Here is a 20,917-nt window from a genome sequence, read left to right on the forward strand (position 1 = left end):
TCTTTGACTAGAATTCATTTCCAAATGAGAGGCCATTGATAGCTTCCCACCACTGCGTTTGTTCAGCAGATGACAGTGGCTCATTGTCTCCCTTCCCTCTCCATTTTCTCCAGCCAGCTTTCTGCTGGGCCTCCAGGCTGTGGTGTTTCCACCAAGTTGGATCATCCAGGTTGGGTCACAAGCATCCTGCATATGGGCCAGGGTGGGGATGCCTGGGGGGTATGATCAACATGGCTGAACTAGACAAGGCTTCCTGGATGAGGTGGGCCTGGAACTCAGCCCCAATAATTTGGTAAGAATCACACTGAGGAAAGGAAGGGGAAGGCCAGCTCAGTGACCCAGAGGCAGGATGAGCTTGCTGAGAATGTGCACTTGCCCAGGGGTCTCCTTTACTCGACCTTTAAGACTCAGATACAAAGCTCTCCAAAGTTCTGTCAACATTGCTGATACATACTCTGCCAATAGTGAGAAACCCATGGGTCCTCCTTGATCAGAGGCATGGGGCACCCCTACCAGCTTAGACTTGATGACTCCCAGGAGGGCACTCAGCTTCGGTCACTGGAAGTCAGACCTGTCCTTTATCTGATTCATATTGCCATATACATCGGTGTGCTGTGACTTGCTTGGCAAGTCTCTTAACCTCTCTGGGTCAGTTTCCTCATTCATAATGTACCCCTTGCAAGGGTATAAGGATTACATTCATTCATGCACACAACACACTTAGCACATAAGAAGTGCTCAGCTAATGGCAGTTTTTACTATATTTCTTCACACCTCATCATTAAGGCAGGTCCTGCTTTGGTAGGAAGCTTGTCTTTTTTCCCTATGGGTCTATACAACCTGTGCCAGGCTGCCTGGAAGCCATGGCCAAGTGTATCATAGAAGAGTGCGTCTGCCTCACAGAGGCCTGCCCATCCCAGCGCCTGCAGTCTCTGTACCCCTGCCAGGGTGCTCACTCTGCTTTTGCCCCATGCTGGGTGCAGCAGAGAGCCCTGGGAACACTAGACCTCCTCTCATCTCCTGTTTCGTCCTCAGCTCTGTTCCACTCCTCTCTGTTCTTGCCTCCCATCCCTGCCCACCGACACACTCACATGCACACATATGCTCACACAGTCACATGCACAGGTGGTGTCACATATGTGCACAGATGCACATGACCATAGGCCTCCTCATGCAAAGAATGACCTTCCAGAAGCCACATGCTGAGGTCTGACCATGATAAAAATGCCTTACAAAAGCTGGGTTTAAATCACAGTAGGAGATGAAGGGGCTGGTCCCCTCACTCGGGAAGCCAGGGTTAGCCAGATGGACCCCTGTCAGTGGCAGCCCAGAGGAGGGCAGTGAGCCTGTGTGAGGCAGCCTGCAGACAGAAGAGCATAGGCGCTGGGGACACTGGCTCTCCAGTCCTACAGACGAGACATTCGGATCGCTGCCATCACTTCCTGGCTGTGTGACCTCTGGCCAGTTACTTAACCTCCTGGAGTTTCCACTGTCTCATCGGAGAAACGAAGACAGCGGGACCCACCTCTTGGCAGGATTGAGGAGCTAACCCAGAAAGCACTGAGTAAGCAGGACAGCTTTTTATTATCATGCTCAGGCACTTAGAGACCAAGGCATAAACGGAGGCCAGAGGAGCCAAAGTGGGCTGTGTGCAGGGGTGGGGGAGGCTGCGCTGGCCTCGCAGGGGTTCAGGCAGGTGGTGGAAACAGTGTGGACACGGGCAATGGAACTTACACGTGCGCGGGCCTGGTTGAAGAGCATTTGCCCTGCAGGTTGGAGAGCATTCAGAGGATACCCTAAGCCTGGGGTGAATCCTATTTAAAATCCTCTTACCCCAAACTCCTTTGGAACTGATTTGAGAGCCTTGGTATCAATGAGCGTCCTGCTCATGTTTCAATGAGCGGTCCGCCGGTGAGGCCCCAGGTCACAGCCCTCCTGAAAGACCCAACACTGTCCAAATCATGGAACACGAAACGATAGGCTCTTTGGAACCAACAAACCCCAGCTTTGATCCCAGCTCCCCGCTTACTGGCCACAAGACCCCAGACAGGACAGTGCACCTCCTCTGCGGGATGGGCAAGCAGTAGGTGCTCAATGATGGCTGTCAGCAACCACACGGGTATCAGCCCACCTCCCAGTTCTGCTTCCTGCCCGAGCTTACACCCCCTCTAAGGCTCAGGCCCACGTGGTCACTGTCCATGATGTTCCTCCCCTCCATGTGAATGCTAACGTTCCTCTCCTCTCCGGAAGAATTCAAAGGGCCCTGGAAACTTGTTTATTAGGAAAAGCTGTGGGAGTCTGTCCTGCTTGGTGGAGGCGCTGACCTCTCCCATCCTTCCTGCATATTTCTCCCCAGCGACATCTTTTCATGTTCCCTGGCTCACTTGGGTGAGTCACAGATCTGTAAATCCCGACCACAGAAAGCTTGGCAAAGTATGTTAGGTGTTTATTGGAAAGGGAAGGAGGCAAATGATCAAAACACTGGCTGTGGCTCTGGTCTCTGAAATTTGCAAGAGCGAGATTTAAAATCTATGTTTGAAGCATCTAAATGGATTTGTGGAGCTCTCTCTCTCTCTCTCTCTCTTTTTTTTTTTTTAAAAAAAAAAACCACAATGAGAATAAGATTGTATATACTCCTTAGTGGCAGCCGAATCTTTGGGCTGCCTTTGTAGGGCGCCAGATATCTGAATAAAAACTGAGATGTGCAATTCAATGTTCAGGTTCCCTATTGATACACAACCCCGTGTGGCCACAGCCCCACCGAGTGAACACAGGCCGGAGGTGTCTCCTCCCCCCACGCTGATTCCTGCCTGCCTCCATGCCTTTGTGCGTGCTGTTCCCACTGTCTGCAACTCTGTTCCACTCACTTCAGGGAACATTTGTTGTTACTTTACGCAGGCCCTGGGCTGGCCACTAGGACACAGAGAGGAGTGGGACATAGTTTCTGACTCAAGAATTAAGAGAAGAGGCTGAGAGAGGAGGCGGCCCAGTGGGTCTTGAAGGATGAGGAGGAGTTCTCCAAACTGACAAAGAAGGGAAGGCCCTTCCCATGTGAGCACATCTACTCATCCTGGAAGACCCAGCTTATGTTTCCTCCACTGCGAAGTGTCCCCAGCTTGTCGATCTGGTGTCCCCTCTCTGTCCCCACTGTACCAGGTCCACTCCCTCCCTTACCTACCCAGTGCCAAGACTCATCTCCTGGGTTCTGTATCTGCCTGGTGGTCTAGGCTGGGTGTTCTGGACAGTGGACATTACTTCCTCTCTGCGTCTCCAGGGCCAACTCTGGACCTGCTCCATGGTGGCTTCGCTGGCTGGCTGGCGGTGTTTTTAGGCTCAGCTTCACCATCAGCAGCAGGCAGGAACCCAAGCAGCCACAGGGCACTCGGAGAATGCTGACTGCTGTTCTGGCAGAGAATCCACACCTGAACCCCACCTGCCAGGCCCTGTTGCTCTGAGCATCTGAGCCCTGAAGGGGTCTGGGTGGGATTAACCCCTGGATCCCAGCCTCATTCCAGCATCCCGGTTTGGTGGTGGAAGTGGGGGGGCCCTATTCAATCAAGGAAGAAATATGCTTTGAAATGAAAACGCTTCTCTTTCTGATCTGCCTGGCTCTTGGTTCTCCTGCCTTCTTAGTATGCATGAATTCAGCCCCCATTTCAAGACTTACCCTCAGCATCTTCTCCACGCTGACGGGGCTGGAGCGGGCTCCCTCCCCTTGCCCCCCCCCCCCCCCCAGTCCTCTCCAAAGACAAATTGCTTACATCTGTCAAGGCTTTTCTGATTAATAGAGGAATACGCCATGGGATGTCATCAGGGGTTCAGAGGCTTTTGATCAAAGGGGGAGGGGGGCCAGGCCACACATCCCTGTTGGTTCATTTATCAGGTCAGTTCGGCACCTTTCCTCCTGAGTGCCCCTGGCAAAGGCGCACCCAACAGCCCACCATCAGCTCCCCCCCCCCCCTACTCCTAGGGAGGGAAGCAGGGAAGAAATGCCAGTAAGGGAGCAGTGGGGAGCCAGGGGCAAGGATGGAAGAAGAGGAACAAGTTCAGGGGCCTGGCCTAGACACTGATCCTTGAGGCAAGAGGCCTCAAGTGCTTTTCATTTCTGGCCAGCCACTGGGATGAGCACCTACCAGGCAATTCCTCAAAGCTAGGAATAAAAGGAGGGAGGGAGGGAAGAAAGAAGGGAAGGGAGGGGAAGAGGGAGGGATGGAGGGAGGGAGAAAGGGAAGCAGGGGGATAGGAAGAGCCAGTGAATGAATGAATAAATCAGAGGGAATGAGGGAGGGAGAGGGTCTAAGAAAAAAATGAATAACAGAGGGGACCAATGGTTGAATTAATGAATCCCAAAGTGTCTAAACGGGCGAAGGAATGAATGATTCACTGTAGTCATTACAAAAGTAGTATTTTATAGCACAGACTGCTCTTGCATTCTTTCTTCCATTCACCCACTGATTGGTGTTGACAAGAAATGTAGCTCAGAGGAGCAAGGCTAAGGTGACTTTGAGGGAATTCAGCTTCAGCCCCATGCCAGCCCCTCCCTGCTGATGTTGCTAACAGCCCTGTGCGCTGGGCCAGCACAGATGAGGCCCCGGGGGCTGCTGGAGACTGGCGCAGGGGCAGAGCCAGCAAGAACCCCGCCTGTCCCCCAGCTCAGTCCTGCACAGCCAGGTCCTTAGGAGCAGCTGGTGTCCATCAGAGCTTTGCGTGTCCTCAGGCCACGAAGCCACTGCCCACCGTGTCCCCCGAAGCTCACCTCTGCTGGGGACACTGTCTTGGGAACTCCAGAGAGCCATGTAGGGTAAGGCTTCAGCTGGCCTTGGAGGCTGCTAAATTAGGCTCTGAGGATTTAGATTAGCCTAATTTAATGACACGGATGGCTGGCTGGATTGAAGTTCCTTGCTACGATTTTTTTTCTTTCAACTCGCTCAACAATTATTTCCCTCAAGTTGGTTGCAGATGCAGCCTGCCCAGGAATTATAATCCATTCCTTACTGAGCAGCACGGAGACCAGGGAGATGCTGGCCATGTCTACATGCACACCACCCAGGCAGGGGGGGGATGGAGGGTGGGCAGGGCCGTGGCTGTGTCTGTGTCACACGTCCTAACTTGGAAGAGAGGGCACAGAGTGTCTTGCTGGGCTGGGGCTGGCTGTCCTGGGAGGCTGGCAGGCAAAAGACTCCACGAAGACATAGCTGGCTGGCTCCTGACTGGTGACTGCCTCTACCCCCCGCTCTCAGCCCAGAGGGAGCATCTCTACACAGGCACGCAACCCACACAGGCACGCAGTCACAGAAGTTACATATGGACACATCCAGGATTAGACACACATGGACACCCGGAGACATATGCAAGCACACGTACCTAGAGAGGACACACAGACCCAAAATGCAGGATACTCATAGATACACAAAGGCACAGACACCCCAAGCCCACCTACTCTAATACCCCACTGTTCCAAGCCTAGTCGGGGAGGCACACGAGTAAGCAGGCCAGGACATCCCCTCATCTCCGGGCTGTGACAGAGGGGGGGGTGTCAGTCCTAAGGAGCCTGGGGGCATCTCTGAGGTCCTCCCAGAGGAGGAGACGCCTAAAGTGAGGAATGAGGTGAAAATGGAGAAGGACAAAACCCAAGAAAACTGGGGAGAAGCTATGTTCAGAGAAGGGTAGTTCATGCAGTGCCGCTGGATCACGAGGAGTGACCAGAAGCATCTTAAGGAGGTCAGATCACTGATGCTGTGATTCATCTTAAAAATACCTTTGCCCCCTGAGCAGGGCACCATTTTGAAAGTTCCCAGTGCCAGCCCAGTGCGTTGGCTGTGGTTGCTGACCCTCCGCTCACCACTGCCGGCTGCCAGTCCCTTCAGAAGCTGACCCTTCAGGGTCCAGGAGAGATTCCCACTGTTGTCAGTGGGGCCACTGCCCCGCACCTTGCCTGGGCCCAGAACCTGGCTGGGCACTGGGTTTTGAGGCCACAGTCCTGATGTGCCCTGGCAGATGCCAGGCCCTGTGCCAGGTGTGAGGCCCCACACTATGGTCATTTCTTCAAGAGACCCATCACTCATGGCGCAAGTGAGAAAAGCCAGATAACTCCCTGAAAGCCATCTCCCAGGGATCTGGCCCTCGTTCAGGTTCTCCCCACACTCTTCCCCATTTTCCATCCTCTCCCTGCCTAACTCTCACCCGCCCTTCCAGAGCAAACTAAAGTGTCACCTCTTCCAAAAAGCCTTTCTGAGTCCTCACCCCACTGCCCCAGGGGAATTTGACATACATCCTCAGCATTTCTCTCTATCCTGCCTTATCGAGCAAGAGAACTGCTGTCTGCTTACTTAGAGATCTCCCCAGAGACCCTGACGACGCTTCCACTCTGTGGGCCCAGCCTTCCCACAGAGCCTATGTATCAGCAATCTATCGCTGCATAACAAACTATCCCAAAAATCAGTGCCTCAAAACAGCAATTATTTATTGTATCCAACATCTCCAGAGGCCAGGAATTTACCACAGCAGGGACATCATACCCACAGCATCTAGGGCCTTATACTAAACTCTAGAACCATCTGAAGGACTATTCACAACGGCTGGTAGTTGATGCTGCTTATTGACCAAGTACTAGCTGGGTCCCTCCATGTGGTCTAGGCTTCCTCTGGGTGGTTGGGTGCCAAGGGCAAGCATCCAAGAAGAGACAGAGAGTCAGACAAACACAAGAAATATCTGTACCATTTTTATAACTTAATATTATGTCACATAGCATTACTTCTGCTGTACTCTGTTGCTTAAGGTAGCCACATACACCCTTTCAGATTGAAGGGGAATAAACGTAGGTACCCGCTTCTCAGGGGGAAGAGTGGCAGTCACACTGTAAGAAAAGCATGTAGGCATGCTTGAAAAGCATGAAATATAGACGTGTGGCTATCTTTGGAAATGACAGTCTGCCATAATTAGCAGGTACTCATGAATAAATGAATGAATGAATGGCTCTTGTTCTGTACTGTCCATCTCTCCTCTGTCCTCACACAATTCTCAGCTAAGATTCCAACCAACTCCAATAAACACAAGTGGCAAGTGACTTGGGACTTCTTGCCTGTCCACTCCCACCTGGAATTCCTTTCTGGTGGCCCCTGTTCTGGAAGCCAAGGATCCCAGAAGTCCCTTCCAGCTTCAGAGCTCCCTGAATTGTGCCTGGAGCAGTGCTCACTGAGGTTTGGGGGACAAGGAGTGGCAAACGGAACCAGAAAGGCTGCCAGAGCTGGCCAGGGGAGAGAACTTCCCTTGCCAATCCACAGACACTATTTCAGGAAGCAGATCGATGGAACTAAAACATTAGGGGAGTTACTTTTTTCAAGTTTTCAAGGTTTAAATAACAGTTTTCAGTTATTTAATATTTTTAGGAGAAAAAGTACTATTTATTTGTATTAGATAATTATATTTTTGAGCTCCAATTTTTGAACGGTTACTATGTGCTTTCACAATGCTTCCTATTTTTAAAAAGATTTTATTTATTTATTTATTTGACAGAGGGAGAGAGAGTGCACAAGCAGAGGGAGCAGCAGGCAGAGGGAGAGGGACAAGCAGGCTCCCTTGCAGAGCAGGGAGCCCAATGTTGGACTCGATCTCAGGACCCTGAGATCCTGACCTCAGCTGAAATAAAGAGTTGGATGCTTAAGTGACTGAGCCACCCAGGCGCCCCCACAGTATTTCCTATTAATAACAGAATGCATTGAGGTCTTAAAGAGCCAGATTCTGTGCTAAGTGCTTTATAAGCACTATTTCTGTAACAACACAAACACACACACACACACAACCAATGTATGAGCATTCACTGGGTCACTCCACTTGCCACATTATGATGCAATTCAGCTATAATCACTAGGGAAAGAACAGAAAAGCCCTTTGGTGAGTGAGGATTTTTGTGGCAGGTGCAGGAGAATTGAGGGAAAAGGAGAGTGACTTTGAGAATCACTCTGAGAGCTACAGAATGGCTCTCCTGTTAAGTTCTTCAAGACATGCATGAAGACTGAAATATTTTTTAAATTACTTTTGGCTTGCGGACCAGGCTTCCTTGAATATGCTCTGCACAATCTGAGCTGCAGAGACACTGGGACCTCTAGTGTTATATCTCACTCAATCCTCACAACAACTGGGTGAAATAGAAGTTATCATCATCTCCTTTAAATAGCTAAGTAAAATAAGATGCAGGGAGTCTAAACAATATGCCTACGGTACAGCACTGAGAAATGGCTCAGGCAGGACTAGAACTCTCTGATCTGGAGGCTGACCTCACACCCTGTCATACTACCTCTTAATCTTTGTGGGTAATTGAAAGAGAATGGGCAGTTCACCCGAAAGGGATTCCAGGTATGATTTTTCAGGTGGGAGTGGGTGGCAAGAAATTCAAGACAGGTTTTTTTCTACTCTTCATATGAGATCTGGGACTCTGCTTTTCCTTCTCAGCAGGAACATCTTAGATTAAGCTTTCAAAGAACACATACCCCAGGTAATCAAATTTTTAAAAGGGAAAAGAATGAATTCATTTGGGGAATATGAAAAATAGTGAAATGGAATAAAGGGGAAAGGAGAAAAAATGAGTGGGAAATATCAGAAAGGGAGACAGAACATGAAAGACTCCTAACTCTGGGAAACAAACTAGGGGTGGTGGAAGGGGAGGTGGGCGGGGGGTGGGGGTGACTGGGTGACACTTGATGGGATGAGCACTCGGTGTTATTCTATATGTTGGCAAATTGAACGCTAATAAAAAATAAATTTAAATCAAGAAAAAATAAAAGGGGAAAGAACTAAATAGATATTTCCCCTCAAAAAAAGATATATGAAAGGCTAAGAGGCACATGAAAAGGTGCTCAACACCACTATTAGGAAAATGTAAATCAAAACCTCCTGCCTATTGAGAATGGCTACCACAAAAACGACAGGAGATAACAAATGTTGGTGAGGATGTGGGGAAAAAGGGAATCCTCGTGCATCACTTGTGGGAATGTAAACTGGTGCAGCCACTATAGAAAACAGTACAGAGGTACTTCAAAAATTTACAAATAGGGATGCCTGGGTGGCTCAGTGGTTCAGCATCTGCCTTTGGGGGTCCTGGGATCGAGTCCCACATCAGGCTCCTCACATGGAGTCTGCTTCTCCCTTTGCCTATGTCTGCCTCTCTCTGTCTCTCCTGAATAAATAAATAAAATCTTAAAAAATTTACAAATTCAACTGAAATTCCACTTCTGGAAAGACATCCAAAGGAAATGAAATCAACTATGTCGAAGAGATATCTGCACCCCCATGCTCACGGCAGTGTTATTTATAACAGCTAAGCTATGGAAACCACTACGTGTCCATGGACAAATGGATAATGAAGTTGAGGTAGATATATACAATGGAATATTATTCAGCTGTATGCAAGAAGGAAATCCTACCATTTGTGACAACATGAATGGACTTTGAGGGCATTATGTTCACTGAAATAAGTCAGACAGAAAAAGACAGTTACTGTATTGATCTCACTTACATGTGGAATCTGAAAAAAAGAAAAAAAATCAAAGTCATAGGAAAGGAACTCAGACTTGGAGGGAGGCAGGAGCAGTGAGAGAGGCACTGCAGGAAGGTGGCCAAAATGGACAAACTTCCACGTAGAAGATGAATAAGCACCACCGGTGGTCAAGCATAAGATGACCATATGGCTAGCCCTGCTCTATGGCATATTTGAAAGTCGTTAAGAGCGTCGATCTTAAGAGTTCTCATCACTAAGAAAGAAGCATTTTTTCTTTTATTTCTTTTTTGTGTCTGTATGAGATGATGAACATTAAATTTATTGTTGTCATAATTTCACAATATATGAAAGTCAAGTCATTATGCTTAAACTATACAGGGGTATCTGTCAATCACAGCTCAATAACTGGAAAGGAAAAAAGTACACCCACTGTCCTCCACGCCATTCAAGTTAGTTCCTGGCCCACAACAACTGCGCGTAAAACTGTCCCCTCCGTTAGTCCTGCTGTGTTTTCTCCCTGCATGTCCTTACCTCTGTCTCACCAGTCTGGCTCCTACCCTACTTTTAAGGCCCAAGTCAGGGGCCACCTCCTCCATGAAGTCACCCGTGAGCTCTCCAGCCCATGGTGCATGGAAACACATGCTGGTCTCGTCCCCTCTGCCTGTGTGCAGGCCCCACACTTGCTCTTTCTCTCTCCCTCCCTCCCCAGAGCGGCAGGCCCAGGCTCAAGCACCTGGTACGTGTCCGCTAAGAACGTTGGATGGAAATGGGGGCTGGGAGTAATCTGAGCCTTACAGGGAGCTTTTTAGAAAGTCAAATCCAATAAAACAAATTTCATGATTTCAAATTCAGCCTCAGTGTTCATTCAGTGCAAGTCTGGGGAGCCTTTAGAATGAACTGGGCTCATCTGCAGCAGACCCCAGGCTCATTACTCAGGGCGCGTGGATACTTCCAGAGCCATGTCCCTTCCCAATAAATCATCAGACACACATATATCCCTGCTTGTTCTAAGTCGTGTTCCTGAGGGTCTCATACTCAGCAGCAATCCCCAACCTCGCCAGCCTGACAAACACCGGCCTCCCTAGATCTGAGCCCACACCCCTCAATCCTCCCTCACCTCCCTTCATTCCTTGCCTTGAGTGCTTTGGCAAGTTGCTGAGCCTCTCTGAGCCTAGGTCACTCACCTTATAGTAGGGGTGGTAAGAATGCCGGGCGGGTGGTGACAACTAGTCCAAGAGTTGTGTGGTGAATGAGTGACCCAAAAAATGCATACTTCCTAGGGTTGTTTTGAGAATCAGGGGAAACATGATGAGGGTGGGCGGGGTACACAGTAAGCACTCAGTACACAGTAGCTACTACGATAAAATAGGTAGAAGGACTGAGGCCCTGCACTGGGAGTTTTCTTGCCACTGACGGCCTAAAGTCCTTACTCTTTTTACATAACCACATCTCTGCCTCATCTAAGCAGCATTAAGAAACAGTAACAAACAAAACGCAAAACCAAAATAACCAGCACCAAGTAACTCCGTAACTGTCCCGTGACCACACACATGCCAGGCATAGCTTTGCGGGCCAGTCCAGCCACCACGGAGAGAGAACAGTCCTGGCGAGATCCAGCAGAAGAAACCCGAGACTGCTCCTGGGGGGGTGAGTCAGACTCCAGCGTGGAGACCAAGGCAGCCAGGGCGAGTGGGGGGCAGCGTGGGGCCCATGTGCACATCTGCACAGTGCCAAAGACACCAATCTGGCCGTGAGTCTGTGGGTGGGTGGAGAGGAGGCTCAGGAATGAGCAGAACACAGGAATCACATGAACAGAGGAGAGCCATGGACAGCTCAGGTTTCCACCCAGTGGAGCCTCACTGTCAACCCTGCCACGTGGAGAGTCCCTCCGCTGGCTCCTCAGGGGCCTTCCTCAGCACCCTGTGGCTCTTCTGGAGGCCAGCTCCTACTCCCCACCCTTCCCTGCTGGTCATGGTTGATTCCCCCAGGCAGCAGACCAAGGGTTGGGGCGGGTCCCAGGCTGCTCCAACTGTTCATCCAACTGACCTCTGTGTAGACATCTGAGTAGTTCCCAGGACAGGGCGCACCACAGCAAGACAAGCACGCAATAGACAGAAGATATGATTATGAATGGTGCAGCAGGGCCTTTGGAGTCCACTCTGCTGAAGGCTACATCTCCTATGTGTGGGCCCTGTCCCCTCACTCTCTAAGCCAGTGGCCTGCCTGGGGCGCAAGCCATTTGGACCCTCAGTTCCACAGGAGGTGGGTATCCAGGGAGAGTCGTGGCTTGGATTTGGTGGTCCAAAGCCCGGAGCTTTGGACCCACTGGGAGTCCTGGACCATGTAGGAGGTTGCCCTTGACTCTCCAGCCATCTCTCTGTACTTTAAACCAGAATGCATCTGGCCTGGAGCCTCTGCTTCTTCCCACCCACTCAAAGTGCAGCACTTCCCAGGGCAACATGGACTTTGTTTGGCTTTACAGAAGGGATGAAGGGAAGCCCAACTACAGGTCAAGTCTTGGCCAGCCAGCTGGGGCGCCCTTTCAATGTGCCTGTTCCTTCCTGGGCCCACCCCAAGCAACAGGCAAAGTCAGCTCAGCTGGCTGCAGGAAGGAGCCACCCCAACCCACCCAGGTATGCACACTTCTTCTTCCAGCGAGGGTAAGCTGGAGCAACATCCTCTGCTCTGCAGGCTTAAATCTGCAGGCTTTCTCTTGTTCCATCAGACTCTCTTTGTAAACACCATTTTTAAAGGCTGCATGGTCTTCCTTCACTGGACTGAGCCAGGGTTTATATGAGCACTCCCCTAGTTTGTTTTGTGGTATTGCAAAAGTGATGACATGAAAAGCTTTGCCTGTATTTCAAAAGATTGCCCTGAGACGGATTCCTAAGAGTGGCACTGGTGGGGAAAGTGTAGGAACATTTCTAGGGGTCTTGGTCTCTGTTACCCAACCTTCTCTGAGAGGACTGAACCAGTTTACACTTGATAAACAGAGAATTCACCACTCTGTGCTCGGTGCCAATGATAGAGGAGCCCTCAACCCACAGACCTTGTTGCTGTGAATCCAGTTATTTTGCCACCACTATCAATTCTGGGGTTTCCAAGCACCAAACATTACCCCGTCTTCCCCACCACTCAAAGGCCACCTTCCCCACGAAATAAAGAAAACTATAAACATCTTTGGAAAGAGCTCTGGGCCCAGGAGATCAAAAGAGCAAGTCTCAGAATCTCTGCCACTGTGAGCTGGATGAACACAGGCCTTAGGGTCTTCACTGGTCAGGCAGGACGCTGGAATTGGGTGGTCTACAAGGGCCCCCAGCCCTTGGCAGAGGCTGGCAGTAGAGGAAGCAGGGATCCGCACTCGGCTCCCAAATTGTCTCATCTCATAGCCCAGCCCTCCCACTTGCCAATAGCATGCTCTTGGGAAGTTATGTAACTGGCCTGTCTCAATCCTATACTCTATAAAATGGGAATGAAGGAAATTAAATGACCTATATCAAGTTATCATGAGGATTAGATATAATTATATACTGAAACCTTTTAAAACAGTGCCTGACACAAAGTGAATAGCACACAAAAAGTCTGACAGGTGGATCACTCTTGCTTGCTGTAGAGCATAAACCCCAACGCAATCAAAGGAGGTCCTCTAAGGTTGACACATCCAGCAAGGAGAGAGAGCAAATGCTCCCAGCCCACAGGGCATGAGTTACCTGGCAGTTGCCTGACCCTGTCCCTGTCTGGCCCAGGCAGTGACCAGCACTTGCTCATCTGACATCTGACCCCCAGGTCTGGCCATGCAGTGCCCCTCAGGCAGTCAGCTCCGAAACATGACACGAAGCTTCCCCAGGAGGGGAGTTGAAGGCCGCTTCACCAGGTGGTTATCAAAGCCCCAGGCTGCACAGAGGCTTGGGAACCTAATCTCCGGAAAGAGATTGTCTGAACTCACTCACTGGGGAACAAGGACACTGCACTCTGATAAGCCCGTGGAGTGGCCAAGAGAAACTGTACCTGCGGGCTTCGCTGACTCAGCGTGCAGACATTTCCTCTGGGTTCTGGGGAGCCTGGAGCAGGGATCTGGCTCCAGGTGGTGGAGGCTGGCAGTGAGATCAGGACAGAATCCTAACGGAGAGAGAGAAAAAGGCCAGGATCAGAGATGTGCCCTGTTACCAGGGGCAGCCACCTGTTCAAGCCAGAACCTGCCAGGATGAACAGGTGGTTGGCTCAGGGGACACTTAGGCTCTAGTCAACAGGTGTCCTCAGCACCCCAGTTCTCTCAGCAGCGAGAAGAAGCCCTGACTCCAGGGCAGGAGGAGGCCCTGGAGGAGGCCGTGCGGGAGTGCCTCTCAGCATTTCATAGACCTCAACCAGAAACTGAGGTTGAGGGTGGTCAGAAAATGTACCTAAAATGGCAAAGTGAATTAGGGCCCAAGCAGCACGTGAACATTAGTTTCCTCCATCTCATTTTTCTGGGAAGGGCTCAGAGGCTTCACTAGCCTGTGACAAAAAGAGGTGAAGAATCTGAGCCAGTTACTGATGTGTTAACAGAGTCACCTACTGAAATCAAGTGAAATGACTTTGTGTAACAGGAATTAAGCATCTGCAGTGGGCAGCGTCAGGAAGTAGCTGCTAGAAGAAGGTAGTTCTCTTTCCTTGATGGCTGAAATTCCACATTCAGGCAACAGGTGTAAAGTCCCCTTCAGTGGATTCTGTTACCAATCCGGCACCCAGCTGCTCCCTTTCTTTCAAAACAGAACCCTAATTTTATTCAGGTATTTATCTCTCTCAGGCCAGCATCCTAGAGGCACAATAATTATCCTCCGCGCATGGTTCCCAAACCATGCACGAAGGTGCCCCAAGGTGTGTCAGTGAATTTACTGTAGCACCAAGCGATATTTTAGCTTCGAGGGAAACACAGTGACATCTGTCAGAATCACAGAAACTACTAGCTCAAGGTACTTTTGAGCTCATTAATGACCTCGTATCTCTGTAAAGTCAGGTTTTTTGCGCTGCTATCATAAAAAGCAAGAATTGCACAAAAATCAATGTAGGGGGAAAAAAGAATGGTGGGCTCCAGTCTAACTCCCAGGTTGGGGAAGCTGTGTAGTGCCCAACAGACACACACATCCCTTTAGTAAACAGCTATGGTTAATTAAGAATGCTGTAAAAAGAGGAGTTAAGCATCTGCCTTCAGCTCAAGTCATGATCTCAGGGTCCTGGGATCGAGCCCTGTATCCGGCTCTCTGCTCAGTGGGGAGCTTGCTTCTCGCTCTCCCTTTGTCTCACTCTCCCTGCTTGTTCTCTCTCTTTCTGTCAAATAAATAAATAAAATCTTTTTTTTTTTAAAAGAGGACTTTTTCCAATTTACGGGCATTAATTTTTTAAATTGCTACTAATTTTGCACCTCACTAGTTGGTGCCTAAGTAATTAGTAAGGAAAACTGTTAGATATTTTCTTTTAGTCTAGGATGCCATGAAAATTTCTGAGGCACTATGGGTGCTGTCACTGAGAAAGTTTGGAAAACTCTGCCCTAAGCTAATAAGACCCCTGATACCTGTTCATGGTCCAGACTGTGCCACTGTCCCTGAGGATATATGTGCCATGGTTGGTTGGTTCTCTCACACAGTCCCGAGTGCCACTGGTGGCCACCTCAACCTCAGGGGACCGTCCTTAGCATGGCACCCACACTGAGGACAACAGAGAAGAGGGACAGGGATACCTGGGTCCCTGAAGCAATCAGTGAGCTGCTGGATCTGTCCACCCTGCCTCTGGCCTTCCTTGTAGTGTGAAACAAGACTGACTAAAAAGTAGTTTGAGTCATAAATTCTGTCACTTGCAGCCCAAAGCATTCTTTTTTTAAAAAAAAAAAAGATTTTATTTATTTATTCATGAGAGACACAGAGAGGGAGGCAGAGACACAAGCAGAGGGAGAAGCAGGCTCCCTGTGGGGAGCCCGATGTGGGACTCGATCCCGGGACTCCGGGATCATGCCCTGAGCCAAAGGCAGATGCTCAGCTCCTGAGCTACCCAGGGATCCTGCAGCCCAAAGCATTCTAAGGTGTAGGTCACCAGGACCCCCCTGGCCGAGGGCTATACAAAGCTCTCCTGCGACAGGCCGGGAGGACTGGCTCTTCCCAGGGTAAGGGTGGAGGCAGTCAGCACGGAAGCCTGCCAGGAGGGCACTCCCCTGACAACCCATCACCCAGGGCACCATCTCTGCACTTAGCACACTGCACCAGGGCTCACTGTCCCCATGTGTCCCCTTCACTCACATGAGCTCCCTGTGGGCCAGAACTGAGCTCCGGAGGACCCACCTAGTCTGGCTCCAGACACACCTAGGCTCATCAGTAACAGTGAATGAACCAAATTAAAAGGATAGTAAGAATAGAGAACGGGTGAGCAGACTGAGTTTCTTTCTCTATAAAATGGGCATGAGGAAAGTGATAATGCCACCCCCACTGGGTCCTGGTGCGCAAGGCACCTAGAAGAGCATCGGGGTCAGCCTCTGCTATTACTGGCATTGCTCTTTAAATAGACCACCCGGCTGCCGTATAACACGGTGGAGCAGGGAGGCAGAGAATCTTCCAGTCTCCCGGAAGAGATTACAGTGACCACGTTGGTGAAGAGTGGCTGGAGTGTGGCTGGAGGTGACGCTCAGGGAGGGGTGAAAGCAGCCGAATGAAACCTCCCCAGGCTGCTCAAGGCTTCTCTGGTAGCAGAGGGAGCTGCCCTTCCCTTCTGAAGGGGCCGGGTGGAATGGAGGCAAGCCCCACACAGATGCCTGGGGGTGGGGGGCCCTGGCTGGCTGAAGGGTGGCCTCTCCTCTCCAGCAGCCTCCACGCTTCTCCCTTCCCTTCAAGGCAGGACTCAGCTCTGGGAGCTGCCATCTCCGTAGATCAAAATTGGCTCGAAATGCAAATCAAGAAGGAAATTACCACAATGTGAAGCAGATTTGCCTTCTATTTCTGGCACCTTGGTAACTGTAGAAAGTCCTGAAAGATTTAAATGGTTTGTCATTTTGGGAAAATTCTACCCCCCTTCCGAAGTGAGGCCAAGCCTGCCAAGCTCCTGCCCAAATAGTCAGACGTTTCAGATGTGCGTTGTTGCCAAAGAGGGCGCAGATGGGAAACCACAACTCACTGCTTATTGCTGAATCTCCGACCCAGGGGTCCATGGACCAGGCTGCCGGCCCCAAGCCCAGGCCTTCTCTCCTTGCAGGCCAGGGCTCTGCGGCTGGAGGCCAGCTGCAGCCGGAGACTCTGATCTGGGATCCAACAGGGGGCACCAGAGACTGCTCAGGATGGTGCGCGCTGAGCAGCCAGGAAGCTGCTGAGAAGGTTCCAGACCCGAGTCTGATCCTAGGAGCAGCAAAGATGAAAATCATCCTACACTCCCAGTGAGCCCTTTCTCCCCACGCTCTCGAGTAACTGAACAAGTTCACCCAGGGCACACCTCCACCCCCACATAGACTATTATAGCAGCTCCCCGGTTGTCTCCAGGCCTCCAGGCTGAGATTGATTAGCAATGTCTGCTGTGGACACAGGACACAGGGGAGTGTGCTGGGTTTTTCCCATTTGTGAACTCAACAATCTTGGAATACAAATGTCATTAGTGTCCACTAGTTCAAAGAGCCACAGTGCTCTGGGCTGTGGAGAAAAAGCCAAGCTTGGCATTCAAAGCCCTTCTCAGTCTGTACCCCACATCCCCAGTAACCTTAATTCCTACCAGTAATCCACTGAACCATATGCTTCAGCCAGACGGGCCGCCTCACTGTGGGCCTCCAACATGCTGTCAGGCCCAGCGCCCTCACTGTGGGCCTCCCTGCTCCAGCGGTGGAGCAGGGAGGCAGAGAACCTGTATTCACTGGGCCCCATCTGACCTATATGTCTCCTCTCCTTTCCACAGTCTACCAGCCCCAGCTCAGGGCCTATGCCTCCAGGAACCCATGCCTGGTCCCCCAGCCCAAGTGGCCTGCCTTCTGCTCAGCTTCTAAAGCACCAGCGTTCTTAAGGCCCAGTGGAATCCATGCCTTTTATGCACACGGAGTTTGCCCATCTAAACTATACGCTCCCTAATGACAGGACGCATCCCTGGGTGGCGCAGCGGTTTGGCGCCTGCCTTTGACCCAGGGCGCGATCCTGGAGACCCGGGATCGAATCCCACATCGGGCTCCCGGTGCATGGAGCCTGCTTCTCCCTCTGCCTGTGTCTCTGCCTCTCTCTCTCTCTGTGACTATCATAAATAAATAAATAAAAATTAAAAAAAAATTTTAAAAAAAGGGATCCCTGGGTGGCGCAGTGGCCTAATGACAGGACGCTGCCTAGCTCTTCCTTGAGAAGGGAAGTGAAATATCCACTCCATTCCAGGAACCATACTGGGAATTTTTATCTATTTCTTTCGCTCAAGCCTGGTAATAATCTCGTGATGTGGGTATGACCACCTCTATTTCACAAATGAGCTAGAAAGGCTCAGAGTTACTAAGCAACTTGCCCAAGGTCATACAGCTAATAAAGACCAGGGCTAGGATTCAGTCTCTGATCTGAATTCAAATCCAGTTTTCTCTTGCTCTGCTCCAGGACTTCTCTCAGGGAGAACCACACTGCCATTGAGGACCCTGAGGGGGTCAATGCTACACCCCGCTGGACGGGCCTGATGCTTCACAGGCACTCAAAAAACTGTTTGTGGTCTGAATGATAAAGCTCTAATGATGGAGTGTGACATGTGGAAGCAGGTACAGGAATGGGATTCACCTAGCTCCCCACCAACCTCGTCTCCCAGGTGAGTGCAGATACCACCTGCGAAGGCTAGCAAGGCCTGTGAGCCACACAGACCATGAATTTTCTGCCTTTTAATGTTACGCCTGCCCTCTCCCGCTCCCCTCACGCTTCCAACTCTGACCATCCCAGATGATTCAGCCTTGAACTGCTGAGGCTGCCAACCAACTGCTTTAACCACACGGAGAAGCCAGAAATGTCCGTCACTTGTGCCCTCAGTTCATCTTTAGAAGGAGAATGACTGAAAGGACCTCCACTGCCCAGGATGATTGTTTTGACAGGTTTTTATTGTGCATAAAATTGCGTCATTGTTTTGTTTAACATTGAAAGGAGTTAAACTGCTATGAACTTAATGCGCCACCCCCAGTAAACCATTAGGTCCCTTCTGTGTTCCTGACTTTATAAGTCTGTTTCCCTCAGAGGAACATCTGTTGTATACTTAAATGACCTTAGTTCAAAGGCACGATCAACAAAAAATTCTTAACTCCACTAGGAAGCATTTGAGGGTATCCGTTACTCTGCGCTGGTCGCAGTATTAGGGGCTTCTCCATTAACAGCTGTGCACATCTGCCCATGCAGGCAGAGGCCCCTCTCTTTCTGCACGTCATTAAAGATGCTCAGGCCTGCTTTTCAGCCTCATTCCCACTCTGCCCCATGCAAGTGAGTCTCGCCAAAGTCTCCATTTTATGGGCATTGATAGCCAGGGTTCTACCCAAGTATGATTTTTTACCCCACGTGCGAAGGGAGTGTGGTGAAAGACGAGCAAGGGGTGTTCTGCTAATCCTTGGAAAGAACATGAATGAGCATTAGGAATTTTGAGCAACTTGACAAATGTAGGAAAAACACATTGTTCTTAGCCAAACACGGAGGAATTTGAGGAGTAAAAGGAGCCTGTGGCAGAGAAAGAATACAAGGAGACACCAGCTTGGAGGCCATAAAAATCATATTGGAAACAGGGATGGCAAGACAGCAGGCTCTCTGGCTTTCACATTGATTAGCTCATCCTGACGTTACCCCCATTTTCCAGATGAGTCCTTGCACACCGCGCTCCTGACTTGACCACAGGAGGGCCCAGGCATTTCCCTCCAGCCGTCCAGTTTATAGGTGGCTCATGCTCAGGTTAGAGTGAACCAGGCCAGTCTGTTGAGATGAGGACAGTGAGGGAATGGATAGTAATAATGAGGTGCTTTAACTTCTTCCAGCATTTCTGCTGCGGGCTGGGCTCTCCAGGGGTCTCCAGGAAGTTAACTGACAGTCTTTTTTTTCTTAGTGGGGGTTCAGTCAGACTATCCAGAAAATATGAATTTTCAAGGATGTTCTGGTGTCCGATCCACCAAACTTCAGGGAAATGCAAAACTGAATTTCTCCAGAAGTTTGAGGAGAGAATCCAGGCTTGCTCTGGGACACCCCACCTCGCCTCAAACTGTCCACTCTGGCTGGGGAGTAGTCCTGGGGACAGGGCAACTGGGCGCCAACTCATGCTTCAGGCTTTGTCTGGGGGCCCCATCTCTAAAGGGGGCAATTGGGTTATCGTGGGCATTCAAATCTTCATGAGTTGTTGAAACTTTTCTGGAATTGGTGGGTCTGTTGGACCAAAATGCAAGGCTGGTTCATGGAACTGTGCCTTCTTACAGTTGAGAAAATCATTGCTAAAAATAAAAGAAAGTTGGGTTTTGCCTTATTTGGAGAGGATTGGCCAGCAAGATCTCCCTCTTCTTATGTTATCTTTTAGTTGAAGAGCTTTATTCACGGGAAAAAAAAAAAAGTGTTTTTAAAAAGTATAGGTCAAATTCCATTGCCGAGAGTTTCAGAGACTGCTAGGATCTCTTTATTGGGCCAAAACATTGCAGCACTTATTCTATGGTGCTGGCAGCATGTGGACCCATCTGGGTCTGAGGAACTTCAGGGGTTTTGTTTGGTTTTGGTCATTAAAGTTTTAGTTGCAATGCGTATGACCCATAGCCCTGTTATTCTTTCATTTGTCCATTCATTCATCAGTCAGCCAAAAACCATCAAAGCCTAATCTGCGTCAGCCCCCATGATGGGCTTTCAGAATGCAGAGATGACCAAGTCAACATTCCACTCTGAAGGAGCAGAGGCCAAATAATGGGCAGTGCTGGGGGAGGGAGGGGAGCCAGGTAGGGGGGTACGTGGAAGGTCTCCTAACCTGGGGATAGGGGAGGGACTGCCAGAGCTGAGTTTCAGAGGTATTGTAAAAGATCCAGGTGAAGAACAGAGAGGGAGCTGGGAGAGAATTCCAGGAGGAGGGGACAGCAGTGCAAGGTGTTGCTTGGGGGATGCTGAGCGGTCAACTCCGGTCCAGCTGGATGGTGGAGAATGAGTGCATCCAGACACAGGACCAGCACAAGGCCCACAGAAAGGCAGCATCTGGTCCTGCCTTGCACAACTCACCACTTCCCTCATGAATCCTGGCCCTGTTGGTCCAATTCTTCATTCAAAATTTGGATATTTTATCACGGATTTTTTTTTTTTTTTTTGGCGTTAATTTTGATTCGAAAACAGACTACATGAAGACATGGCTTATCTGGGGACACCTGGGTGGCTCAGTCGGTTAAGTGCTCAACTCTTGATCTCAGCTCTCTGAATCTCAGGGTTGTGAGTTTGAGCTTTGGGGCACCCTTTTTTACTT

General features: G+C 50.1%; 1 protein-coding gene across 2 annotated transcripts in view; it reads right to left on the reverse strand.

Annotated features, from left to right (window-relative positions):
• The window catches only part of LOC144293815 (uncharacterized), a 174,279-nt gene that overhangs the window by 12,345 nt on the left and 141,017 nt on the right, over window positions 1-20,917 (reverse strand). For both annotated transcript variants that reach the window (XM_077864960.1, XM_077864959.1), the window contains one exon: window positions 13,505-13,615. In XM_077864960.1, coding sequence (XP_077721086.1) covers window positions 13,505-13,615 — 111 coding nt within the window. The remainder of the gene's footprint in view (window positions 1-13,504; window positions 13,616-20,917) is intronic.

Source organism: Canis aureus, chromosome 22 (assembly GCF_053574225.1).
Source record: "Canis aureus isolate CA01 chromosome 22, VMU_Caureus_v.1.0, whole genome shotgun sequence".
NCBI lineage: Eukaryota > Metazoa > Chordata > Mammalia > Carnivora > Canidae > Canis > Canis aureus.